This window comes from Simochromis diagramma, unplaced genomic scaffold, assembly GCF_900408965.1.
Source record: "Simochromis diagramma unplaced genomic scaffold, fSimDia1.1 OVJJ01000602.1, whole genome shotgun sequence".
Classification (NCBI taxonomy): Eukaryota; Metazoa; Chordata; class Actinopteri; order Cichliformes; family Cichlidae; genus Simochromis; species Simochromis diagramma.
In genome coordinates, this window is record NW_024387040.1 from 7,585,867 (window position 1) to 7,609,444 (window position 23,578).

At 39.3% G+C, this 23,578-nt stretch overlaps 1 protein-coding gene across 2 annotated transcripts in view; it reads right to left on the reverse strand.

Annotated features, from left to right (window-relative positions):
- ptprn2 (protein tyrosine phosphatase receptor type N2) overlaps positions 1-23,578 on the reverse strand; it is a 144,727-nt gene that overhangs the window by 36,686 nt on the left and 84,463 nt on the right. For both annotated transcript variants that reach the window (XM_040044395.1, XM_040044394.1), the window contains exon 11: positions 19,495-19,559. In XM_040044395.1, coding sequence (XP_039900329.1) covers positions 19,495-19,559 — 65 coding nt within the window. The remainder of the gene's footprint in view (positions 1-19,494; positions 19,560-23,578) is intronic.

The window sequence follows — 23,578 nt, forward strand, 5'->3', positions numbered from 1 at the left end:
GGGGTTTCCATTCTGTAGTGTAGGATCTTTACTTCACAAATTAACCTCCTAGGACCTGGCGTCCACATATGTGGACATCACATTTTGGGTTATTTAGACCAAAATATTCAATTTTGCTCTACAAGGGCCTGATATCCACTTACGAGGAGATTATACTGCTACTGTTCTATTGAAATTTTAAACAAATATCCTCATATGTGGCTCTCATTTTTCTTAGAAACAAAAATCAGGTTAAAAAACCCCAAATCTGGTAATTCTTTGCTTTTACGGGTCGCAATCAGCCCAAATATAAAAGAGAAATTAAAAATGCATGCCGTGGAAGAGTTCGGGTCTTAGGAGGTTAAAGCACAATGAGGCTACTTTTTTGAATAAATGAAATTAAAATGAACTGCACATAATTGGAAATGGTAACTATTAAGGTAACTAGTGTACTCATTTATTAGTGTATAGAAAAGCATGATTTCAGATGCAGTTTGAAGCTCTGTGTTTTGGCTTGTTCGCTCGCACTATTGTTTGTTCAATCAGCATTTAAATCTAATATTCATTAAACCTTTTGTATGTCGAGCGAAAGGCAAGTCAACATTGTGGATAATCACGATCTGATGGCACTAACTGTTTATCATACAAGTCAGATGGCAGATTACCTAAAATTGTCAGTAATCTTTGAGAAAATTGTCATTGATTTTAGAAAATGGTAAACAGAAGCAGCTTCTCCTTTCAAGGCTGCAGTCATTGATTTGTCTGCTGCAAGGACATGTGTTAATATCAGAGTTTGATTGCTGTAGTAAGCTAATTCAACTTACTATATTTTAATTATTGTATCACTAACACTGCTCTTTACAGTGTTCATATGAAAATGAAGACTCTGCAAGAGCTGTAAGTAACTGTTTTCTTTATATTTTTGTTCCAAGGAGCCAGACTCTTGTAATTAAAAAAGAGAGTAATAGTTCTTCAGGCTTTCAGGGGTCTGTCAAAGCTTTTCTTTCCTTCCTCTGACCCTTTTCAGAGGATTTTGTTGTTGTTGTTTTTTGTTAAACTACTTAACACTGACCTATGGATCATTCAAGCATAAAATAAGCACCTACCCCAAGAGCTGAACCAGTGTTGTATTTACACATCACATACAACTTAGATGTTGAATTTATGAACACAGAAAAGCACCATCACATTTTGATCCACCGTGCAATACCACCTGAGAAGGATCTGATTGGTAGTGGCTTCATCTTTTATTGTTTCTTTCTGCCAATGCAGTAAAACCATACTGTGCAATTATCATGGATTGGCTTCCCCAGAGCTCAGATCTCTCTATTATTATCTTAACAGAGAATGGAACAAAAAGCAGCCAACATCCAAAGAAGAGCATTGCATGTCTTTCAAGAAGTCTGGATATTCTTGAACTACTACTACTTAAAGAAATTACAAGAAAGCGTGCCTAAGAGAGTTCAGGCTGAGTTGAATACTAAAGGTGTTCATACCAAATATTGAGTTACAGAATTGCTAAAACTTGTTTTTGTGTTTATGTACTGCATTTGTACATGTCTCAGTTTAAATCACTGCACATATTTCCCATTTTCCTAGCAAAATATAAATGAATAAAGGGTGGGCCAAGACTACACAGTAATGTGTATTGTATTCTTAAAAATCTGTGCTAAAGCTGCATATCATAGTTAGCATTCTAATTATTTAATGGCACTGAAGTAATAATACAGCTTGGTTCTTGTATGATGTTAGCTTCAAAGCTAGTTAGCCTTAGAGCTACATGCTAATGATTACAGCTTACATTAAAGCACATACCACTATCAAATACTTTTGTTTAACTTTTGACCTTGTTTTTAGGTTTTTAAAAAAGGCTCCTCTCTAAGCTCTAAAGTTACAATATTTTTGTTTGTACACCAGTTTATTTCAATAGCTAGTTACTGCTAAGCTATGACTAGCTAAATCTATCTGAATGGTCTCTTAAACTGAAGTGCAGCTTTACATTTAAGCTCTGATCTTCTTTTAAAAAGCTGGCTTGTTAATTCCAGACAAGACAAAGCTGTCAAGTGTCTGAGAAAGTTGAGCTGATTTATTTTAACTTTCTATTTTTTTAATTTGGTCAAGGTGCAGCTTTAATTCCCAACTGGTTGTAGCTGACAATAATGATCCTTTCTCCCTGCAGCTGTGATGACAATAGCAATATGTCTGACAAGGATGATTGTGTTTGCTAAAATGCCAGCCAGAATTAATTAAACAAGGTCACCAAATGGTGCTCGTTGCTAAAACTTACAAAAGTCTGCTCGGTATCAGTAAAGATGTTTGCACTGTGGCCCGAGACAAAGTAAATTATGCTCAGATTTGCATTAATCACAACGACAAGAATTATTTTCAAGATGTAATGAGCTTCTGACAGGGGATATTATAATACAGTAGGTGAAAAGTCATTAGACACCAAATAAAATGGCCATGCCCAGAGTGTGATCTGAGTTTGCTAAAACAGAAGCCAATCAGGAAAAGTAATTGAAGGTAATACTTCATTCTCTTGTGGCAAAAGATAAAAGAAGAGCCACCACTAAAAATCATCCGCAGTCAAAAAACAGTGAGGAAAAAACACTGTGGTTTTAATTGTTTTGTTTGAATAGAATCCACACTACTTTTAGACTATTGTGTTCTCAGCAGGCTTTTTTTTTTTTTTATCTTGGAGGGAGATAAAACTGCAATTAATTTTGAAAGGGGCGAAAACAGTGAGACAATACATCAAGTCACACATGAGTGGTGGCAGGCAGGGATATGTGGGCTGCAGCGGAATAACAGAGGTAGTCAAAGGTAGCATTCATAATTGAAACCCCTGTCACAAGAGACTTAGTGGGCTGGGAACCTCTGATACTGAGACTGACAGTAAAGGGACAAAGGGAAGTGTTCAGAGGAGAGCACTGAGCAACTTCATAGGTTCAACAGGATGGGTTTCCTCCACACCTGAGTCCACCTACTATCTTAAAGCCCCTGAAACATTTTACTGCTCTATAGCTGCTGCACCATTGCACAGTGGTGCTCAGTTTCATAGTCCAAAGAGTTAAAATTCACCCACAATCTAAAAATAAGTTGAATTGTACTTTTCAGTAGATCACCCTTGAGCCAAAACCTGCACAACTAAACTTACTTTTCAGCTGAAATGTGTTTTCTCCCGGTAAGGTAGCATTATCGTGACTTTTGCAGTATGATGCAGTTTAAAAAGAAAGCTTACATTTGAAACACGAGGGAAATGCTGGATTTTCACAAAGTTCACTGGGGGTCAAGTCCTGTGTGGGATAGTTACTTTAAGAATGTTGTTTGGGCCAGAGGTCTTGAACATTTATCTGTTTTCAGGCTTGAGGAGACCTTGACAAAAAAAGAAAAAACAGATGAACAGGTTTTTAAATTATCTATCCTTGGAGTAAGCAATTCTTTGGATTCTTTAGAGGTGCCTGGTGCCTTTATCCTCTTAATTTCGCTGCAGGTGGTTAGCACGGATTTATACCGGTTAGTGCCGAGTGGTATAGATTTAAAATCCCAAAAAGAAGGAACTTTGTGGAGAAAAACGAAGAATTTAACAGTGTGTGAAAATTATTGATATGCCTGTTCCAAAACCAGCCTATTTCTTTTACTCTTTTTAAAGTTATTAGGGTGCTCAATACTTTTAAAAAATTTCTTATCAAAGAGAGCTACTTTCACTTTGATTCATTTGCACAAACACCCTTAGGACTCAAAGTGGCCTTCGAAGCTTAAAAGTTACTGTTTCCTAATAGTGCCCAAGATACAAAGTAACAATATGCTCAGCTCCAAATCTTTGAAGGCGTACAGGGTGCCTGGTTTTAAAGAAACAAAGAAGGGAGAGAAAGTACCACTACTCTCTGATGAATGTATCTCACTATATTTGTTAAAGGCCAAGCTTAATAGTTACTGTTTCCTAAAAGACATAAATATGCTAATAGATATTTTATTTTTTAAATAGATGTGTTTTGCAGCTTTTTTAAGGTCAAATATTACTCATAATTTGGTGTGACACAAGAAGATGACAGGGATAGGGTGAGATGGAGGCAGTCAATCAGAGATCAACATAAGCTACAACTGTTTTGCAGTCAACAACAAAGTGCTAGCAAGAATCATCGGAAATATGATGGCATAATTTGACACAATAACCATTTTTAATTCATTTTTCCCCTGGTTTCTGTATACATCTAACTTTACTTGAAGCTGACATGCACAAAGTGGTACCATAAACTATCGGAAACTACATTTATATATACATTTATACTGAACAGTATTTGACTGTGTAAATGACCACACTATACCCATAGTTAAACAAGTGTTCACACTGTGGCCATCAGTGCACTTCAAACGAATCAAATCTGGCATGGTCTCAAACGCTACTGGGCCGCTCTTGAATATGGCGTCCCGAGCAAATGCCAGCACACTCAATGAAACCCTGTGCCTGTTTGTTTAATGGCATCCACGCCTGATAGAGCACAGACAGAGCAAACAAAGCAAGAAATAAACCAGAACAAGCATCCCAAAGTGAATAACCAGCCTTGACACTATTGGTCAGTTGAAGTGCAGGGCGTACTGGCAGGTGGTGAGAACGAGATCGGCCACCCACCCGGCCTGTGCACGTTGTGGCAATCGGCGCTTTTTTATGGTCACATTTCTGCCGTTTTGCCTGTCTGAAAGCAACAAAATAAATATTGTTTATAGTAAGCAGCCTCCCTAATACAATTAGATTTTAAATTGGCCCTTTGAGAATGCCTCTCAAGGCTTTAGTAGACAATTATTCCTCTAGTTTAAATCGAATGAAAACAACGCACATTTCTGATCACGTTTGATTACGTTTATTGGACAACCAAAGCCTCGTGTCGCCGCCTGAGCTGGTGCTGGTGGACCCGCAGCATATTGAGGCCGCCTGCCTGAGCATACGCCCCGATGATCAGCTACAACTTGTATAAGTGAAGATATAGATGTAGAACCACAGGAGGCAGCGCGTGATGGGCTAAGGGTCATATCCCTGTAAATGCACAGAGCCACAGCCTCATAAATTCTCATCAGTGTCTTCATTAAACATTTTCCCCTGTTATCACCATGACAACAGTGGGCCAGCGTGTGCCCGCAGGGAGAGGCGTGTGTGTCTGTGTAACCCCGGGGGTGACTTTGGGGGGTAACTTGGCACAGACACCAACAGCCCATACCTCTCCTCTGGACTCGCTCTTAGTATAGGGACCGAGGGGGGGGGGGGGATTGTGGAGTGGCAGACAGCCAGGAAGGCTAGAGCTGTTCCACAGCGATCACACTTGACAGGCACTGGCTGTGTCTGGACTGGAGGCAAGCGCTCTGATTTCTCTCTTTAATTACTGCTAATCGGAGGAGCCACAGCCCATGCTAATGAAGCCACACCAATCAGCTGGGGGAAGAGTCATGGGCCTGGCGCTGCAAAACAATCCTCTGCACGGAGAGAGCTGACACTGCCTGCCCAGCACCGCAGCGTCCCTGTGTGTCTCGCTGTCTGTCTGTCTCGCAGCTCCGGCAGCTTTATACGAGGTGTCTGCCCTCGAGCCAAACCAAGCAGCACCGCTCGGCAAAAGAAACCTCTGTGAATCCCTAATGAGAGCGCTGCCACAGCTGTAGTACGGTATCAGCCGCCTGTTTTCAGCTCACGTCTCCCACAGCTTCACACCAAAACCTCTGACAACAATGCAAAGTATGGCTGATCAGATATTCTGAAGGCAAAATTAATTATGATTTATGCCAAGATTTTGATGGTTCTGTAACGTAATAATACAATTGACGGCTCATTATTATAAATGCATATAATCAATCTAGCCAATTTTCACCCACAAACATAATTACACTCTATGGCTTTTTTAGCGAGCCAGTGAGGACGTCTTTTTTCTCTTTCTTCAAAAGGAATAAAGTAATGAATAGTGACAGACATGTGATTGCATGTCTTTGCGGACCTGACTTGCAGAGATACTTCTGTCTTTTGTTATTTCCAGCATTAAAATGTAATTCCTTCTATTTGTCCGTCATATTGTTTAAGCTGTGAAAAATTACTTTGTCCTGTATTCTTTTTATTTAGAGACTTACCTTTTTTTTTTAAATTTGTTGTCCAAATGTCAGATAAAATACACAGAAATATACAGATATTAGATTAAACTCTAAGTATCTGTTATGAAAATCAAACTAGTATATAGTAATTATTATTAACTGCACATTACTGTTTGACATACTATATATTTTTCAGTTCTGAGCATTTAACTATTTTCATGTGTTACATGAATTATTTTGATATTTGGTATCAAACATACAGCCCGTAGACTAGAACAAGTCCCAAAGGATAGCTCGGAAAAAACAACAATAAAAGAAAATGTACTGCTCTTTCTGGTGTGATGCTGCCAGCACAAAACAGGAATGAAAATGTATAGAAAGTTTAAAGTAGATCTACTACTACTTAAAGTAGTTTCGCTCGAGAGCAGTAAGATAACATTGTTACCTCTATTCTTACCGGTATAATATTTACAGGCTCAGTCTTTGTGCCTTAGCACAGTTAGGTCTTTAGGTTTTTGGACACTGATTTCATGTTTGTACACCATCACAGTGGCTTTTTTTTAATCAAACAATCAATTATCTTGTTTTGTAAATAGATGGCTGATTGCACAGGGGCATACTTAGAATATATTTTTAGTTATTAACACAAAAACTAGAAAGAAGAATATATATTGTATAGTTGTGGTCAGAAGTTTACATATGCTCATCGAGGGCAGGGATGTCATGGTAATTTAATGATTTCTTTGAGCTGTTTTTTTTTTTTTGCAAGGTGGAATGATTGCACAGCACACATTTTTAATGGCTTTAGCAAAACAAGAATTGGGTGCAGAAGTTTATTTTGGATTTTCTCTTACAGCTGCACTAAAACCTGGTTAAGTTAAATGTCAACCAGTTGCCTTTGGACATCTGCAAGCTTCTGTAATAACTCTGGCTAGATATTTGATCACTCTACTTGGCATAATTGGCAGAGTTCATTTAAACTGGTTTGTTTCCTGTCACAGAAATGGGATTTTGAGCACACTGCACAAATTTCCGATAGGATCTGAGGTCAGGGTTTGGGAAAGACCATTTCAGAAGCTTAAGGGAGCGCTTCTAAACAACTGCAGATTTCACGATCAGTTCAAAGACTTGTACACAGATATTCTGATGTTATTCTGATATGCCACTACTTTGCCAAGGTCTGGAAGAAGACCACAAGTGTTACGCTCAAATAAGAGGAAATTGATTAGGATTTTCAGGAACTACCAAGGGTCAAGCTCGCCGTGAACTGGAAACTGTCGGAACACTGGCAAAGTCCACAGTGAAGCAAGTTTTCAGCATGGCCGTGAACTGAGCGGGTGCCGACCAAAAAAGAAGCCCCTGCTCCAAAATCAGCACCTTCAAGCTTGACTGAAATTTTCACCTGCCCACATGGACAAGCCAAATGCCTTCCGAAGAAAATATTTTTGGACAGATGAGACAAAGATTGAGATATTTGGCCACAACAAGATAAGAGGTATGTTTTGGAATAAAGGTAAGGTTCTCAAACCTAAGAACACTGTACCTGGTGTCGAGCATTGTGGTAGTAGCATCATGCTCTGGAAATGTTTTGGTGCCAGTAGTACTGGTACACTGCAAAGAAGATGAAATAATGAAGGAGGACTAACTGCAAATTCTTTAACTTCAACTCAAATCAACAGTTAGATGGTTGAACCTTGGCCACGATTGGGTATTCAAACAGGACAATGATCCCAAACACATGTCAAAATTATTTTTGTAAAGCAGGCTAACATTAAGCATCAGCAATGACCTTCCCAAAGTCCCAACCTCAACCCTTTTTGTGGACAATGCTTAAAAGCCAGTGCGTGCCAGGAAACCAACCAGTTAAATCAATTCGACCAATTCTGTCAACAACAGTGGTCAAATATTCAACCAGAAATGTTCCAGAAACTTGTTGATGACTACCAAAAGCAGGTACAACTTGCTAAGGGACATTTAACCGAATATTAGTGGGGACAAGTCATAGCATAAATTACACAGACACGGAAGGAGACGGAGGTTTTAACAGAAAGCGACCCCTTTATTGAGCCAGTAACTGAAGGCTGACCTAAACACACATGAGGTAAATGAAACCATGAAACCAAGAAACACAGAATATTCAAACACTATAAAGTCCAGAAATCTCGAAACACTGGGTCAGTGACCCAGAACAACGACTGGGTGCATGTATGCATTTGAGCCTGTGTCGATTAGACAAAATCCAAAATAAATTAAAACTTGTTCACCCAATTCTTGCTTTTGCCCAAATTACCTTGATATTCGTGCCCATGATGAACGTTTGTAAACTTCTTACAGCAACTGTAGGCCACTGTGGTCTGGTCGAGTTTAGTTCGACTATAAATGGCCCAGTTTAATTCTTCCGTTGTTGCCCATATGACAAAGGCTTTATAGATGAAATACCTGCTGCAGGTATCTACCACAACCTGCTGTGTATTTTCCTCCAGCACCTGACAGGACGAGCCTGCACGTAAATGTAAACAGGCATCTTGGCAGCCATATACAGACGAACATGGCTGCCAACAAGCCAACTGTGATATGTAAAGCAAAAATCCCATCACAGCAGGACTCTTCTCGAGTTCACAGACGACTCTCAGCATCTGATCTTTGCCGCTGCCTTTTACCTACACGTGTCTGCTGTGCAATGATTGCATCACATATTTGGATGAAAGATAACATATATTACTCCAAACACATTAAAGAAAGGCCTTCAGTTTGTGGCTAAAGGGCCTAATTAGACTCAAATATTGAATGCTATCAGATTAATATTTATTAATGAAAATTAAATAGCTGGCAGAGATCAAGCAGGAAAAAAATGCATGCAGGTACAGTCTTAATTTAAATTATGTAAATTGTTATTGGCCCAAGAAAACCATGCCTCAGAATTATTTAGAATTTTCATTAAAAACAACAAAAACAATAAAAACAATGTAAGGATTAAGGAGAATATTTATCATCTTACTTAAAACCTATGCACCTCTCTAAACATTGCTTTAAACAAGGCTTTGCATTATTATGATTATTGTACATTACTTTAAATTCAGAATTTCAGACACGTCCAAACATAGAATATTCATAATTTAAACATTTATCATTATGTCTGAACACTGCAAGGTCAATGCAGCATACTCTTTTTGAGCAGTGAGCAGAACTGGTAGATGTTGTGAAGCCACTCTGCACCAGACTGGTCTAGTTTCATTTCATGGTTTATCACCACAGATGGAAGATATTCATACATCCTTCCAAGTCAAGGTCATCATATAAAAGACCATAACAGCTCATCAAGCAATTTAGTTGACCTTGCCATGCAGAAAGCAACTAGCAGTTACAGCAGGATTCACAATTACACTCAATTAAAGTCAATAAAAGATGATATGACAGTTGATTGCATTTAATTTACTGAGAGCAATGCGGTTTTCGTGTTTTGCGCCCACTGAGCAATAATTATTCGACCGCACGGCTATCATAAATTGTGGTGTTTGCTAAAAACATGCCACATTAATGTTTTAAGATGAAACTATATTCATGAAACTATATGCACATATTTATATCTTTAAGATATTATCTTTTAATGTTACTTACAGTCCTGTAACTGGAACTTTTATCTTCCTTTTTGGACAACTAGAGACTGTAAGACCAAAAAAACTCCAATGCTGTGAAACAAATACTGCAGCCCTAATTTTGCTGTAATGTTAAAAAGATTACCACGGGCCACTGGTTAGCCTGCAGCAAGGGCCTTTCCTGCTGCTGTCAGTGCTAAGGTGCCAGATGCGTTAGGCAAGTAACCACATGATAAATGGCAGAAGGTGAGAGCTCTGTGGCCGGGACCTGGAGCACCCTCTCCCTGCATCCTGCTGCCAGTCCCTTGGCATGCGGCTTGTCAGGCCAAATGGCAGCCACATCCTCCTTTCAATGTTGACATTTAAAACCTCTGCCATGCTATCCAGCTGTGGACACTGCAGGCCTACCCCCCCATGTCTCCTCAGCCTCTCCCAGGCACCCAGCCCTCAACCCAACAGTTGCCGCTCCCAGACAGCAGTCAACTAATTTCCATAAACGGTCAGAGCGTTTGTTCAAACAACTGTGGAATTTTTAAAAAATTAAAGGGAAGAATGTTCTCATAGTGGAAGATGCAGATTATTTTCCTTGTGCTTTAAAGCGTGCAGAATATTATTTTGGTTCTCAGGTATGCTGCAGGAGTCCTTTTTAATGTCACCCGTGTGTTGTTTGTGAAACATTGTTAAGCTTCTAATCATGCTGTGTAGTACAACTAACTTGGTTTGAGCTTCATAGCATAGAGAACGAAACATATAAAACATCTTCAAGATGGAAATATAGTGAAGATGGTATGGCTTTGCCTTGGGCATGCAGGTAGCACGCTAACATTAGCATCTTTAAAACAACCCCATCTGACATATTAAAAAGTCTTCCAGTCACATTTTTAAAACCAAAGTTGGCTGCAAGAGGAATAAAAGTACTCACAGAAGCAGCCTTTAGAAATTAATTCACAAGCACCAGGCCTCTCCTTTAGTAAGATCTAGGAGGGTAGTTGAGCGTAATCACCACCATATTGGGAATAAACTGTAGTGAAGCGGCAGGGCGTACAGTGATTATTGCTTCTTAAAATCTGCATCTGCATGGATACCAATGTAAGAGTTGTAGGGGCATCTATCAGCTGAGGTCTCGATATAATTTTCAACTTTTTAGGTGGAAACAGTCAAAAGATACCAACAACAGTTTTAGAGTCTTTTGGTGGAGATTATTAATTCTGGTTCTTATTTAAAGGAGAAGAAACACAACTCTGTGGTGGTTATATTTTATTATTAATAACGTGCCCTATTCCTCCTGTGCTTCTAGTCTGTAGGAAACTGTCCAGGAGTAGGTACTGTCCATGCTCCTAAAGGTACTCTTTAGGAGCATGTATTCCTTTGAGGTAACCGAATGCGCTCCAGTGATCAGATTCAGATAGATTTGCATCAGGGCATAATAAAAGAAATCAGGTTGTAAAATAAGTAAAAATGAACTCAGATGAAGAATAAAACATACCATAATAAATTTTGATTAAATATATTTAGGAAAAAATAAGTCAAAAATACAGTAGCAGTGTGTGAAAAACTAAGTATAGTGGAACCCCCGAAATGAATTCATTCGCGAGGGTCTTTCGTAAGTCGAAAATTTTCATAAGTCGAAGCACCTATTGCACGTTTTGAGTGAGGCGAGGCTGAACGATAGGCTATAGGCTAATTGCTAACTAGAACAACAATACATCGTTCAAGTGGAACAGCGAAGTGCAAGTACGGAAGCCAAGGGGTTGTCACATGATTCAGAAGGCATTGTGGGCATTGTAGGCTCAGCCAAACAGAGCCGGCAGATTTCGTTACTTGGGCATTTTGCCATAACACGGACAGAAATATTGCCGTTCAGCGCCTTCGTAACTTGAATTTTTCATGAAACGGGGTATTCGTAAGTCGGTGTTCCACTGTACACCCCATTATTTGATAGCTTTTAGCTTCTGGATGACTATATTAGTCTCTTACATCATTTGGCCTCTTGCTTCTGTTCATTTGTTTATTCAAAGCATCCTTGTGGTCTCATCACAGCATTTTTATTAGGTTGAGGTCTGGACTTCAACACACTGAAGTCATTGCAACAGCTTGATTCTTTATTTTTCAGTCGTTCTATTGTAGATTTGCTGCTGTTTGGACCAAGCATTAGCTGTTGGATAGATTTCCTCACATTTGACTCAGAGGAGTTTATGTTGGACTCAATGACTCCAAGGTGTCAAGGTCCTGTAGCAGCAAACAAGTCAAAATCATAACCCCTCCACCACCGTGCTTTACAGTTTGTAAAGGTGTTTGTGGTGATATAAACACTAAACATGGGACTGTGCATTATGGCTGAACATCTCCATTTTGGTCTGATCTAGCAGCAAACTAACACAAATTTCAGATTTTATAGGGATGCTCACACTTGCTGATGATAAATTAATCAAGCGAATTTAATTAGCAGCACCAGTAATTCCTGTGAATGCAGTACTTTAAATTATTTTTCACACACTGCTTCTGCATTTGACTTGATTATTGTTAAATAAATAATGGCATGCCATAATATATAATGTGTCATTGTTCATCATCTTGGTAGTTTTTTACTTGTTTTATTACATGGTAAGGACATGACACATAAAACCTTAGAAATGAAAGAGGGCGTACTTTCTTTTTCACTCAACTGCATGGGTTTTACGAGTATGATTATACGTTTTTTTATGTTCAGTGTATCCTCATATATGTAAACAGGGTTTTGTGTTTATTCAGGGCTGGCAAAAGTAGCAGACGTCACTGCACGGTGGTGAAAACGATGGCAGTATGATCTGTGAAAACGTAAGAAAATCAGTAAAATTTGTGAAATAAGGTGAATCACTCACACTCAAAGTACAAGTGCTGTAAAATTAATTAGTTGCACTCCATGAAAGAAACTGGAACTGAAACAGTGCCAGGGCTAACGGTTGTGAAGCAGCAGTGTTACTGAGTGAACAATTCCTAACAGTGTAAGGTTTTTCATGAGTGCATTTTTTCCCTTTAATTTTATCTAAACCCTCATAATACCTCCAAGGCCACCCCGACCTTGTTATTTCTCTTCCAAGAAGAGATGAGTACACCAGAAAAAAATCTCTTATTTAATACCTTACCTAAGGTGAAAGAATTGCCCTTCAACAAGCAGAGTAAAAATACCACTGTCAACTACACACAGTAACCGTGCCTCTCTTTAACAAAGGCAGCAGAACATAAAAGAAGTGAAAGGTAGGAGAGTAAATACTTTACATTCTGATACTCATTAAAAACAGACAAGTCTACCCTTACCCGAGGGAGAGAACACGTCATGATATAGAGAGAGGCAAATACCAAACTGCATGGCTTGGTATCAAAGGCATTTCTGCAGTCCAAAGGTCAGGTGATGGTAAAAGGTTGCCGGGAAACGGGGCTGCTGGACGGGCTTTCATCAGTGGGAGGCAGCTGGAGTCTCCAAAGAGGCAGTGCTACACGGGGCTGCAGGCTCAGTGGGGCTGCTCCGATATGACATTTCACATCCAGATCTGCCACAGTAATGGCATTTTAGCCACTTTTAAAACAGCCAGATTGGCCTTCCTGCACTGTTGAAATTTTTATAGGCAGCAATTTGTGATTGTTTGGGTTTATTACAGTCTCTAAAGAAGATAGGATAGGTTGTCAATATAGAAAAAGGCAATTGAAGGCCAATGTGGAATTGATTGGCTGATGGAAAGACATACTTACAGGCCACACAATATGCACACTATACAAGACGTGCATAGGCACAGCATGTACTCCAAAGTGCAACTTAGCCACTCTCATTTCCCTGGAGGAGCTACAGTCATGCTTAAATAAGAATAAAAGATCCCAAAATTAACATAAAAATGTATTTTCCCCATCTTGTGATTTTTACAGCTCGAAAAACCAACGTGGGAAAATATGTTTTGAAGTAAAGCATATTCCCATGCTGTTACAAGATCAATTTGTAGAGCTCTTGTCACAGTTATTTATTTATTTCAGCCAGGGTATCTCTTCTCTCTGGTAGGAAATGGTCAGTGTAGTTTTCCTTTGAAGTCTCAGCTGAAATTATTTGTCCCATTCCCTCTGAGAAATTGCAGTCACTGCTGGTTGCACATGGTATTTGTTGTTAAGTGGAATGTGCTACAATATTCAGGCTTTGTTAGATTAAAGGAAAGCAAAATGCACTGATTTTCCTTCATATCAAAAAACATGGGAATAAATATTCATGTGGAAAGAGAGTTCCGCCAAAACAAAATGCAAATTTACAGTGATTATCTCTGAGCTAAGAAGTTATTGGAGCCAGTTGAGTGCATTAAGATGTAGTGTTTGCTGCCCAAGTTTCAGCTGTCTTGTATCTGGATGTAACAGTGATGCATTAAATCAAACGTCATTTATAAGACATGAAGATTAACACAAGACTTAAGTTACCCTGTAAGTGTGTAGATGGTAACTGCTGACCTGAACATGCTAACATGCTAACACGCTCATGTCATCCAGGCTACTTCTGTACTTGCAATCAATTTTAAATGCAAAACTGTCTTATGCATTACCATGTTACCTTTTGATAACCTAAAAATTTTAAGTATTTACTCTGTATATTTTTCTGTATAATGGAGGGACCATCACCGAACTATTAACTAAGTGGTTAAGTATACATTGTCAGCACATGATGCTAATGCTAGCAAGCTAGCCAAGAGCTGGTAATTTTTTACGCACTAATGTTATATTTCCTGTTCTGTTGTCTTGCTGCCTTTACTAAAGTTCAGATTATTAGGCTAGTATGAGTGTTCAGAGTATATGTAAGCTAATAAAATAATAAAATAATATTTATTTATAGACTTGTGACTAGATAGTGGTAGGTCTGGTCATCTCTACTTAGACCCAGATAAATCGTAGGAAAGACTTGGAAATCTGTCAAAAACCTTTTTTTAAACAAAAAAAGACAAACAATATTGTTATTTTTAGGTAAATAAAAAACTTTTGTTTATACCCAAATTTGGGTATAACACTAGGCTTCTCTGATAAGCAAGAAATTAATCAAGCATAACATTCACTAAAACTAATTTTTCTGTTTAGGTATGCAAGCAAATAACTGTCATTTAATCTTAATTAAAAATAATAATTTTATTATTATTATTATTATTATTATTGTAGCTTTTTTGTGAAATAGCAATTTGGAAAATAAATCATGCACAATAACAATAATCATATTTTTGGAAGTAAAACTTTAATTATTTAAGATATTTAAAGCTTTTAAAGAGCTTGCATATACTAGTGGTTATGACAGAAACATAAAAAAATAATTTTTGTTAAATAAAATATTTTGGTTAGAACCACTACAGTTAATTTAGGTCAGCTGTGGCACAAACCTTACATTTTGGGGTTGGCAAGCCAGTGCAAAAGTTGCAAAAGTTCGTTTACTGTCATAAAATGTATTGATAAGAACAAATGACCTTCAAGACTGACAAGGTTGTGAAAGGTTTTGCAGGTTTGTGGTGCGATTTTCTGGTGGTTACACAGAGAAAGCTGCAAACATGCCGCCATGTCTGAATTATGATAAAGATAAGCTAAGTAGCCAATAAAAAAATGCCACTGTAAGCTATTTTGCCATTGTTAAGCTGAATTTCAGCACAAATTATGTTGCGTGATCAGTTGCAGTTATTTTATTTTCCATTTCCTCAACTCCAAATGGATTGTTGTCTTTTAACACTAAATGTTTGAACACTATAACAATAATTTAAAGTTCCAGTCTATTGCTTAACTTGTATGATTAACTTGTAAGACTGTTTAATAGGGTTGCACGACCAGGTCCATATCTGACTAATGGTACTATTCAACCACACATTCAAAGAGATGTCGAAAATTTAAAAGAAAAAGACTGAAACTGAAACAACAACACAAACATGAATAATTTAAAAATATTCAGCCGTGGCACAATAATCTATTTGTTAAGGAAAATTATAAATTAATTAATAATAAAACTATCAAACCCATTCAAACTGATCAAAGAAGTTACATCGATGCTGCTGACTGGCCAAACTTGAACTCAAAATTACACATTCAGCTGTTAATGGTGACTATCCAAAGTATCATATAGTATTTTTCCTTTTTCTTTTTTTTTTCTTTTTTTTTAACAGGAAGTCTGTCAGAAAATTCTCATGTAGCGTTAATTATGGTTCAGGATATTGGAAGGAAAGCCTTCAAATCCATTGTGAGGGGTCATCATTACACGTGACCTTTCTCTGAAATGAGTTTTGCCTCTGTGCCTTAGCACTTATTCATTTCATTAGAAATATATCGTGGTCTCTCAGACATCATACGATGATGGCATTCTCCCGCTGGGCATCTAGACTGACACGAGAGGATATAACCTCTTAATATCTACTTATTAAATAAAAACAAAATGGGAAAACATGTAAAAACACAGGTGCAAATAAAGAGTCAGACATCTGAAGAGTACGCAGAAAAAAAGTGCAGAATTGAGCCCTAAACAGTGGTGAGAGGTTGTGTAAGGCCACTTCATTAATACACCCCTTTACTGTAAAAAACACATAAACAACACACACATCCTCGGCGCAGAGACTCCCTGTCTGCCATATGTGATTTACATTTAGTGGTTGAATAATCAGTTGACACGTAGCTCAGGGAATTCTCTGCTTAATGAGCACCTCTTCACATAAGCAGTTTGCCAGAGTTATTTGGAACATGAGACCGCTGTCAAAATGTCAATGAATCTCAATTTAACTACCAACTTAATCACATGGGGATCATCTAATGCAGGCAGGATGAATGTGGAGCTACGTCCTTGGTGCGTTTTCTTATAAACACTGGCACAAGTAGAACAGAAAACTGGGAAAACATGATTAGAACGTTTCACATGTCATTAGGCATTAATTGCGAATGATTGTTTTGAGAAATTTCTAATTAAGCAGGTATACTGGGGATATTAAACTTTATTTAAGAAAATGTTGATATGGAGCCCTGTGCTGCATTTTTTCTCAGCTCCTCTTTGGATGGGTGTTAATTATGTCAGCTGTCAGAACTGTTATTTCCTCGCAATTTTTTAAAAAATATTATTTTTTTCTTGATGAAAGCTTCTGCATACTCGTATCATATGATGCGAACTCTTTAATTGCGATTTACGTTTTTGATCAGATCCTAATTGACTGAGAAATACTTCTTACAGGGAACCCTTAAAAAATTAACTAATGCCTGACAAGCAGTAAGATTTAGTCATCGTTCGCTCAATTTTTCAAAAGACTGGAAGTTACTATTTTCAAGCCTTCGATTTGTATTTTGACCTTACATCTGGCAAGCAATCGCTTCTAAAAAACATTCTCAGCCTCCCTTTTATTCCCCTGCCTCTCCCTACTGGTACCAGTCATGCTGTGTCTACGGCTGTCAGCAAAAGCAACCCCTTTTCATGGTGTCTGGTCGCTGCCAGCTTTGGGTGTGACTCACCTCCTGCGCAGAGGAAGAAGATACGAGGAGGCGGGTGGTGATGGGGGGATGGATGGTCACACAGCTCTGTGTGCCTTCTAGGAACGATGATGTTAGCGGAGCCAGTACGTGGTACGATCTGTCGGGATTTATTTTCTACACTTAGAGTAGTAAGAGTCTGAAAATAACGTGGATGTGTACGCTCTGTATGGTTTCAGCGTGGCATGAATATAGACGGCGGAGTCGGTACGAGCTCGACCACGTCAACCGTGAATTTTTTTCCACTTTGCTTCTTTTCTTCCTTTCAGTTTTTCACACATTTACAGGCTCATAAATTGCTTTGAGGAAACCTCTATTTGCCTGTTGGGTTTTCACAAGCGTGCATCTCCCACTCGGGGAAACAGCTGTTAATAAGAAAGATACTCAGAAAAGAATACACTTGCATACACTGTGTAAGAAAACCAAAGTAATCATTTTCTGCCCCCCCGCCTTCCTTGGTAAGCCAACTTCTATGCGATCTATAATGCAGTAGATATTGCTCGGCCTATTGATTGATGTCTCCTTCCTCCACTTTGACATTTGCTTATCCTCGTCCGCATCTACTGCTATTGACGTTCGCGCTATCTGGACATCTTCCTAAGCTGTTTTGTCATTTGTCACCTCTTAAATAAAAACGGAGGCGGGTGGGAGTTGTCAGTGATAAGACTTAATGATACCAACCGCTGTGATGGGTTTATACAAGCTGAAGGAAAGAATATCGTGGAGACGAGTGGTACCGCTTAATTTTCAGCTCTATACCTCTTATGGTTTCACGGAGCAATTTTACCCAGCCTGTTTCTATTTCTGTCACTAATAAGCAGACTAAAGACGACCCTCTTTGCAACCTCCAGCACACATTCACTCATAACTGTGGTCAATTTAGTGCAAATTTACTGAAAGCGGGCTTTCGGTTTAACACCTTTTCAACTAATGTATTTGAAGGGCCCACTCCACAGGCTCTCCTGTCAAAAGCTACTATTTTCCCCAACTTACCCTCAACTCTCCACTTCCAGGATGCAAACTGGTGAGATCAACACATCCACATTAGAGCATCACTGATAAAAAAAACAAACCAAAAACACCCTCTGAGTGAGTTTTCAGGATTTATACTTTGCCAAATCACGATTTGTAGTAAATGCTGTGCTTCCTTTACGTGAATTTCAAACAGTCTAGCGCTGATTTTCTCCCCATGAGGTGGAAGACAGATCCTTCCTTTCCTCCCTCCCTCTTTCCATCCTTCCCTCCCTCACCCTGGCTCCTGCGGAGAGGCTATTATTGCAGCTAATTATCTACAAATAGGCCCAATATGACAAACACAGCCCTGTACCAGTGCTAGCCGAGTGCAGGAATCAGTCTAAGTGAGAATAAGAATAAAAAGGAGGCGAGGAGAGGCGGACAATGAATAGGACAAAAGTTACGGAGAAGGAAAAAAAATAGCAAAAAAATAAATAAAAAATGAATCAGACATAATTGAGATGAACATGATGAAGACACAATGTGGAATGAGATGAGAGAAATTGTGGTCCTAAAAAAGATATAAGTGGGAGGCAGATGGGCGAAGAAAGGCAGTGACACCAAAAGAGAGACAGCGCAGAGAGAGACTAACGCAGGAAAATGATCTTGTCTATACAGTGTGTTGTTGCCATTGGCAACTGTCCTGCTATGCACCGACCACATCCAGTTAACTCCCAGCATGCCTTATGATCAGGGCAGCTCAGGGGTCTGAGGCTGTCGGTCTCATTTTCATAGAGAAACTCATTTACCAGGCAAACATGGAGGGCTATGACACATCAATAGGTGCTTGATTAGATCCTTACCTTTGATACATATGAATATTTATCACTGTTGAATAAATACACATTTGCTCTCCTTTCATCTGGATCATCCAGAGAGTCCTCCTGCTCTCCTCTTAATTTCTTCCAATGAATATGTCACAGGAGCTTCAGTGCTCCCTACAAAGTGACAGCACTCAAGATAATCTGGTTATTGTTGCTCAGAGACGTGATCAACACTCACTTTAAGTTTCATAAAATGCACTGGGGCTTTTGTCTTGGTTTTTTTTTTCCATGGTGACAACAGCTCTTAGAGACCTAAAGGAAATGAGTAAGGGGGCAATAATCACTGGAGCGGGCTCAAAAAGATGTGTTTGGAATTCGTTGCTGCAAAAGATTAGTGTTTGGCTGCACGACTGAAGCTGCAGGTGTGATACGGATGCCAAGACAAGTTGAAATCACAGAGTTATTCCTGTTTGATGAGCCCCAGCACAGAGAAGGCACACAATCACTTAAGCACACCCACTCTCTCACTCTCTTTTTAAACACACATAGCTGGATAGCAGATATTTTTAGTGAGTTTTACTTACATCACTAACTCCAGCCTCCACTATCTTCAGGCCCGTCTCCTTCTCCAGCTGCTGCTTCTGTTGGACTGCATGGGGAGACAAAAGCAGAGGAGGTGTTGAATATGAGCAGTGGATGACAAAGTAGCAGATTTTTCAGTTCCTGCAGCAGAACAAGTGGACAGTGAAAGTGAGAATGATGCAATGGATGTATCAGGCTGAGTCAGATGTCAAACTGGTCATAGAAAATGTACAGCCCACACATAGAGCCAGACAATCTTCATCGAGAGGGAAGGGAAAACAGTCTCTGGGGTAAGACAGCAGTAGCCAGCAGTCTATTGTGGTACTTTGGCAGGAATGAATTGTTAGTAGGCCTTTAACAGGTAACAACAGGTTAGGGTTAGGTAAAAGGTACATTTCCACACCTGAACTTTGGGATACTTTCCACGGTCTTTGGATTTCACATGTAGCACAGAGCACCATAAAGTGCATTGCAAACTATTGCATTGGTGAAATACTTGATGTGGTTTAACATTGAATACAGCATGCAGGATGCACAACACCTAGTTTCTAGTGCTAAATGTACTGGCTGTATTGTTATACAGTAAATTTACATTTATTTATATAGCGTCAAATCACAACAAGTCGCCGCAAGACACCTTTTACAGCAAGGTAAAAACACCCTGAGGAAAAAAAACCCAGCAATCAAGTGACCCTCTTATAATTGAGCACTTTGCGACAGTGGGAAGAAAAAACTCCCTTTTAACAGGAAGAAACCTCTGGCAGAACTAGGGTCAAGGAGGGGCGGCCATCTGCTTGGGGGTGAAGGGGGAAAAAAAAGTAGACCATAAGAAGAAAGGACAAAACACAGAGTAAGGGCCTGGTCATTGCTCTAAATATAGCTTAAAGGTTTTACAGTTTTACTACTGATTCAATCACTGCTGCCATCTTGGATTGCTAACTTGGAGTTGGTGGGTCTGCTGTGTCTCACGGAGTAGGAAATCCGAGTTGAGGGAGCATGAGACTGGACTTGGACACAGTAATTGTATAAGCTAATACTAATAGTTCCAGCATGCTAACAGTGATGTGCAATGATATTTAAGATTAATACAAAATGTGAACAGACATCCTGTTTATAATGATAGCACTCACCATGCAATGCCTCATTTGATTACTTGGTCTGTAGAGCTGTTATCTGCTGTGAGTCTATGATTTTTGGGGGGATATGGCAGCATAATGTAGCTGAAAGGCTTATGCATATTGCATGCACTGCATAAAATGAAGCTGTGGCATGCATAATGTTCAATATCCTATTTTGGTGTGTATGTTAACGTGGCATGCATAATGTTCAATATCCTATTTTGGTGTGTATGTTAACCACAGATTGCATATAAAAGGCGGCACTTCTGGTTGTGCAAATCTGCATTGTTTTTAATGGCCACCAGGGGGCGACTCTTTAGATCGGAAAATTTGTTTGCATAGAAATCTGTGAGAAACTTTTTACTTGACATGTGATCTGTATAAATATTTTGGTCTTAATTGCTGGTTTCAAGTTTTCTTGCATGTTTGCAAGAAAACTGTTGCGTGTGCATGTTTGAGGGCTACACTGTGTGAGAGCGAATGTGTCGTCAGGGTCAAAATACTCAAGACAGGAAAACACAAACTGACAGGTGATGTCACTGAGGCAGTCTGTTATATACAGTCAGTGATGCTAACATTTGCTAATTGATGCACCTGTCGCACCATTTTTACACCACTGGGAAAACTCAATGCAACATGATGATGACGCCAGACGTTTTTATGTATGTTACGTTTTTATTAAGTTTTCAATGCATCCATAGTCACACTAGAGCTGAAGAAACCCCAAATATAAAAGTAAAAATATCAAGGCTATCAGTTTTATAATGGGGAAAAGTGATGAACAGCTAGCAAGGCTAAAACGATTGTACCGCTATCCTCAAACATATCATGCCAGACCTACTGAAGATTATCAGACAGCACATGAAGTGCTTGTGGATTCGCAGCACACAATAACTTGAGCTCCTGCCTTTGTTCTTCCAGTAATTAATACACCACCCGAGTTTGATCCTCAGATCTACTGATCTAATCAAATATGGCATGCTATTTCCAAAGCTTTGTTCGCCAAGGATATTCTCATGCAAATCAAACTAAAGTGAGGCAATCTTAAATATCCATCATCCAAGATCACACGTTCTGCCGACTTTTTCCGCCTCCCTGTGCTTAACACCCCTTCCTCACTTTGATAGAAACATTTATATTGGAAAACAAAATCAAAGGGGACCTTAATAGATTATGCCAAATTATAGAGTGAAAGGGAAAATAGAGCATAATATTAATTGAGTTGGTTAGCATGTGAATGTGATTGGTAATGGGAGGGGGAAAGGAAAAAGAGTGCAGTTAAAGGGAGAAAGAGAGCAGGTCCTTTAAATCCCATTTCCCCAGATGAAGGCTATGCAAATGACCCTGAAGAGCTGAACCCCACCTCACACTCCAAATTCGGCAAGGGCCTGTTTAATTAGTATTTTAATCTATCCCAGTGATTCCACTCAGTCCACAATGTATGCAGAATTCTATCTAATTAAGGACGCTACTTTTGGGATAATCATCCATCTCCCTGGCTCTTCCTCTGTCGCCTTTTCACTGTCTGGTTATTAAGGATCCTGCAAACATTGATCATCCTATCATCTCATCAACATGGCAGCAAAGGGGGCATCTTATATTTTAGTTGTCAGCCGGGGTTTTCTGAAAGATGGCTAAAAAGGAGCATAAAGAAGGCTGAGAGAGAGCCGGAAAGGTCAAATATACATTCAAAGTCTCTGAAGAAGAGAGCCACATAAAAGAAGACAAAAAGGAGGGGAAGAAAATCTCCTGCCATTAGTGAGAGAAGAAAAGTCTTCAGCTGGCATGTCTCCAAGATGGAACTCATTTTCATTTCATGCTGCCACCCCTGTATTTAGTCACAGACATATTGGCTCTCCATAGATAGCGACAGTACCTGCTCAGTCCCGGTGCTGTTTAGAAGGGGGGTAATGAGCAAGGTAATTGGGCCCAGCTGGGTGAGGGCGTAGGTGGCGGAGGGAGGTGAAGCTGCTTAAAGGTCATGCAGCGTTTTGGTCCTAATGAGGACCCCTCTGAGGGTCACAACACATCATGAGTCAAACTACGAAAGATTAGCCAGGAATCAACACGTGTCACAGAGTCTGCAGCTCAGGTTTGACTGACATGCTGACATTAAGCGTCTTCCAATGAAACCAAAGAAGCCTGAAGGTCAGTATACTTGTGAATCAAAGCTAAAACCTCTCCAATCAACCTGAGGGGAAGGACAGTCCAACAACAGCCACTTTAAATATAAATACAATGTACTTGCCAAGCTAATTAGCTGGCACCTGGATGGATTTGGGCTGCAGAGAGAATCCAGCCAAGGGGTAGCTTGTTCTCTCGCCGACTGCACCGATAACAGCCAACCAGATCTCTTTCTGGTCACCCCTTATATTAACCTCCCACTGGAGCTCACTCTCTTTTTCTTTTTCTCAAAGATACACACACACGCTGATTTTGTAGACTTCAAATTAGCCACCAAATAGTCCTGACAGACTGTGGAAAAGAGATGTCAGGTCTCATTTCAGAGAGCCTCCTCCAGCCATTTTAATAGACATTGTCTGAGTCTATTTAGTCAGATCTCTAATACTGAGATCTGATCCCTGCTGTGCATTTGATCTTTTTGGTTTCCAAGTCTTATTAGCCAAATCATCTCATGTTCTGCAGTTTTCATATGTGTTTGAATGTGCTCCGTTTTCAAGTGGCTTTGAGAGAAATTATGTACAAGGACAATAGTTTCAAGAGAAAATATTAAAAAGACTAGAAATACTGAAAAAAGACTGAAATACTGGCTGCAAACCTTGTTTTCTGCCTTTTTCTTAAAACTCTGGTCACCAAACGGAGTACCGTAGGATTTTCAGTACTATTCATTAGTATTGCAATATACAACTGAACAAAAAATGAAAAATGAATTGCAAATTAGTGTACCAGTACTTCGTATGCACTCAGTTACCCTAAAAAAAATCCAATCAAAGGGAGCCCAAGTCTT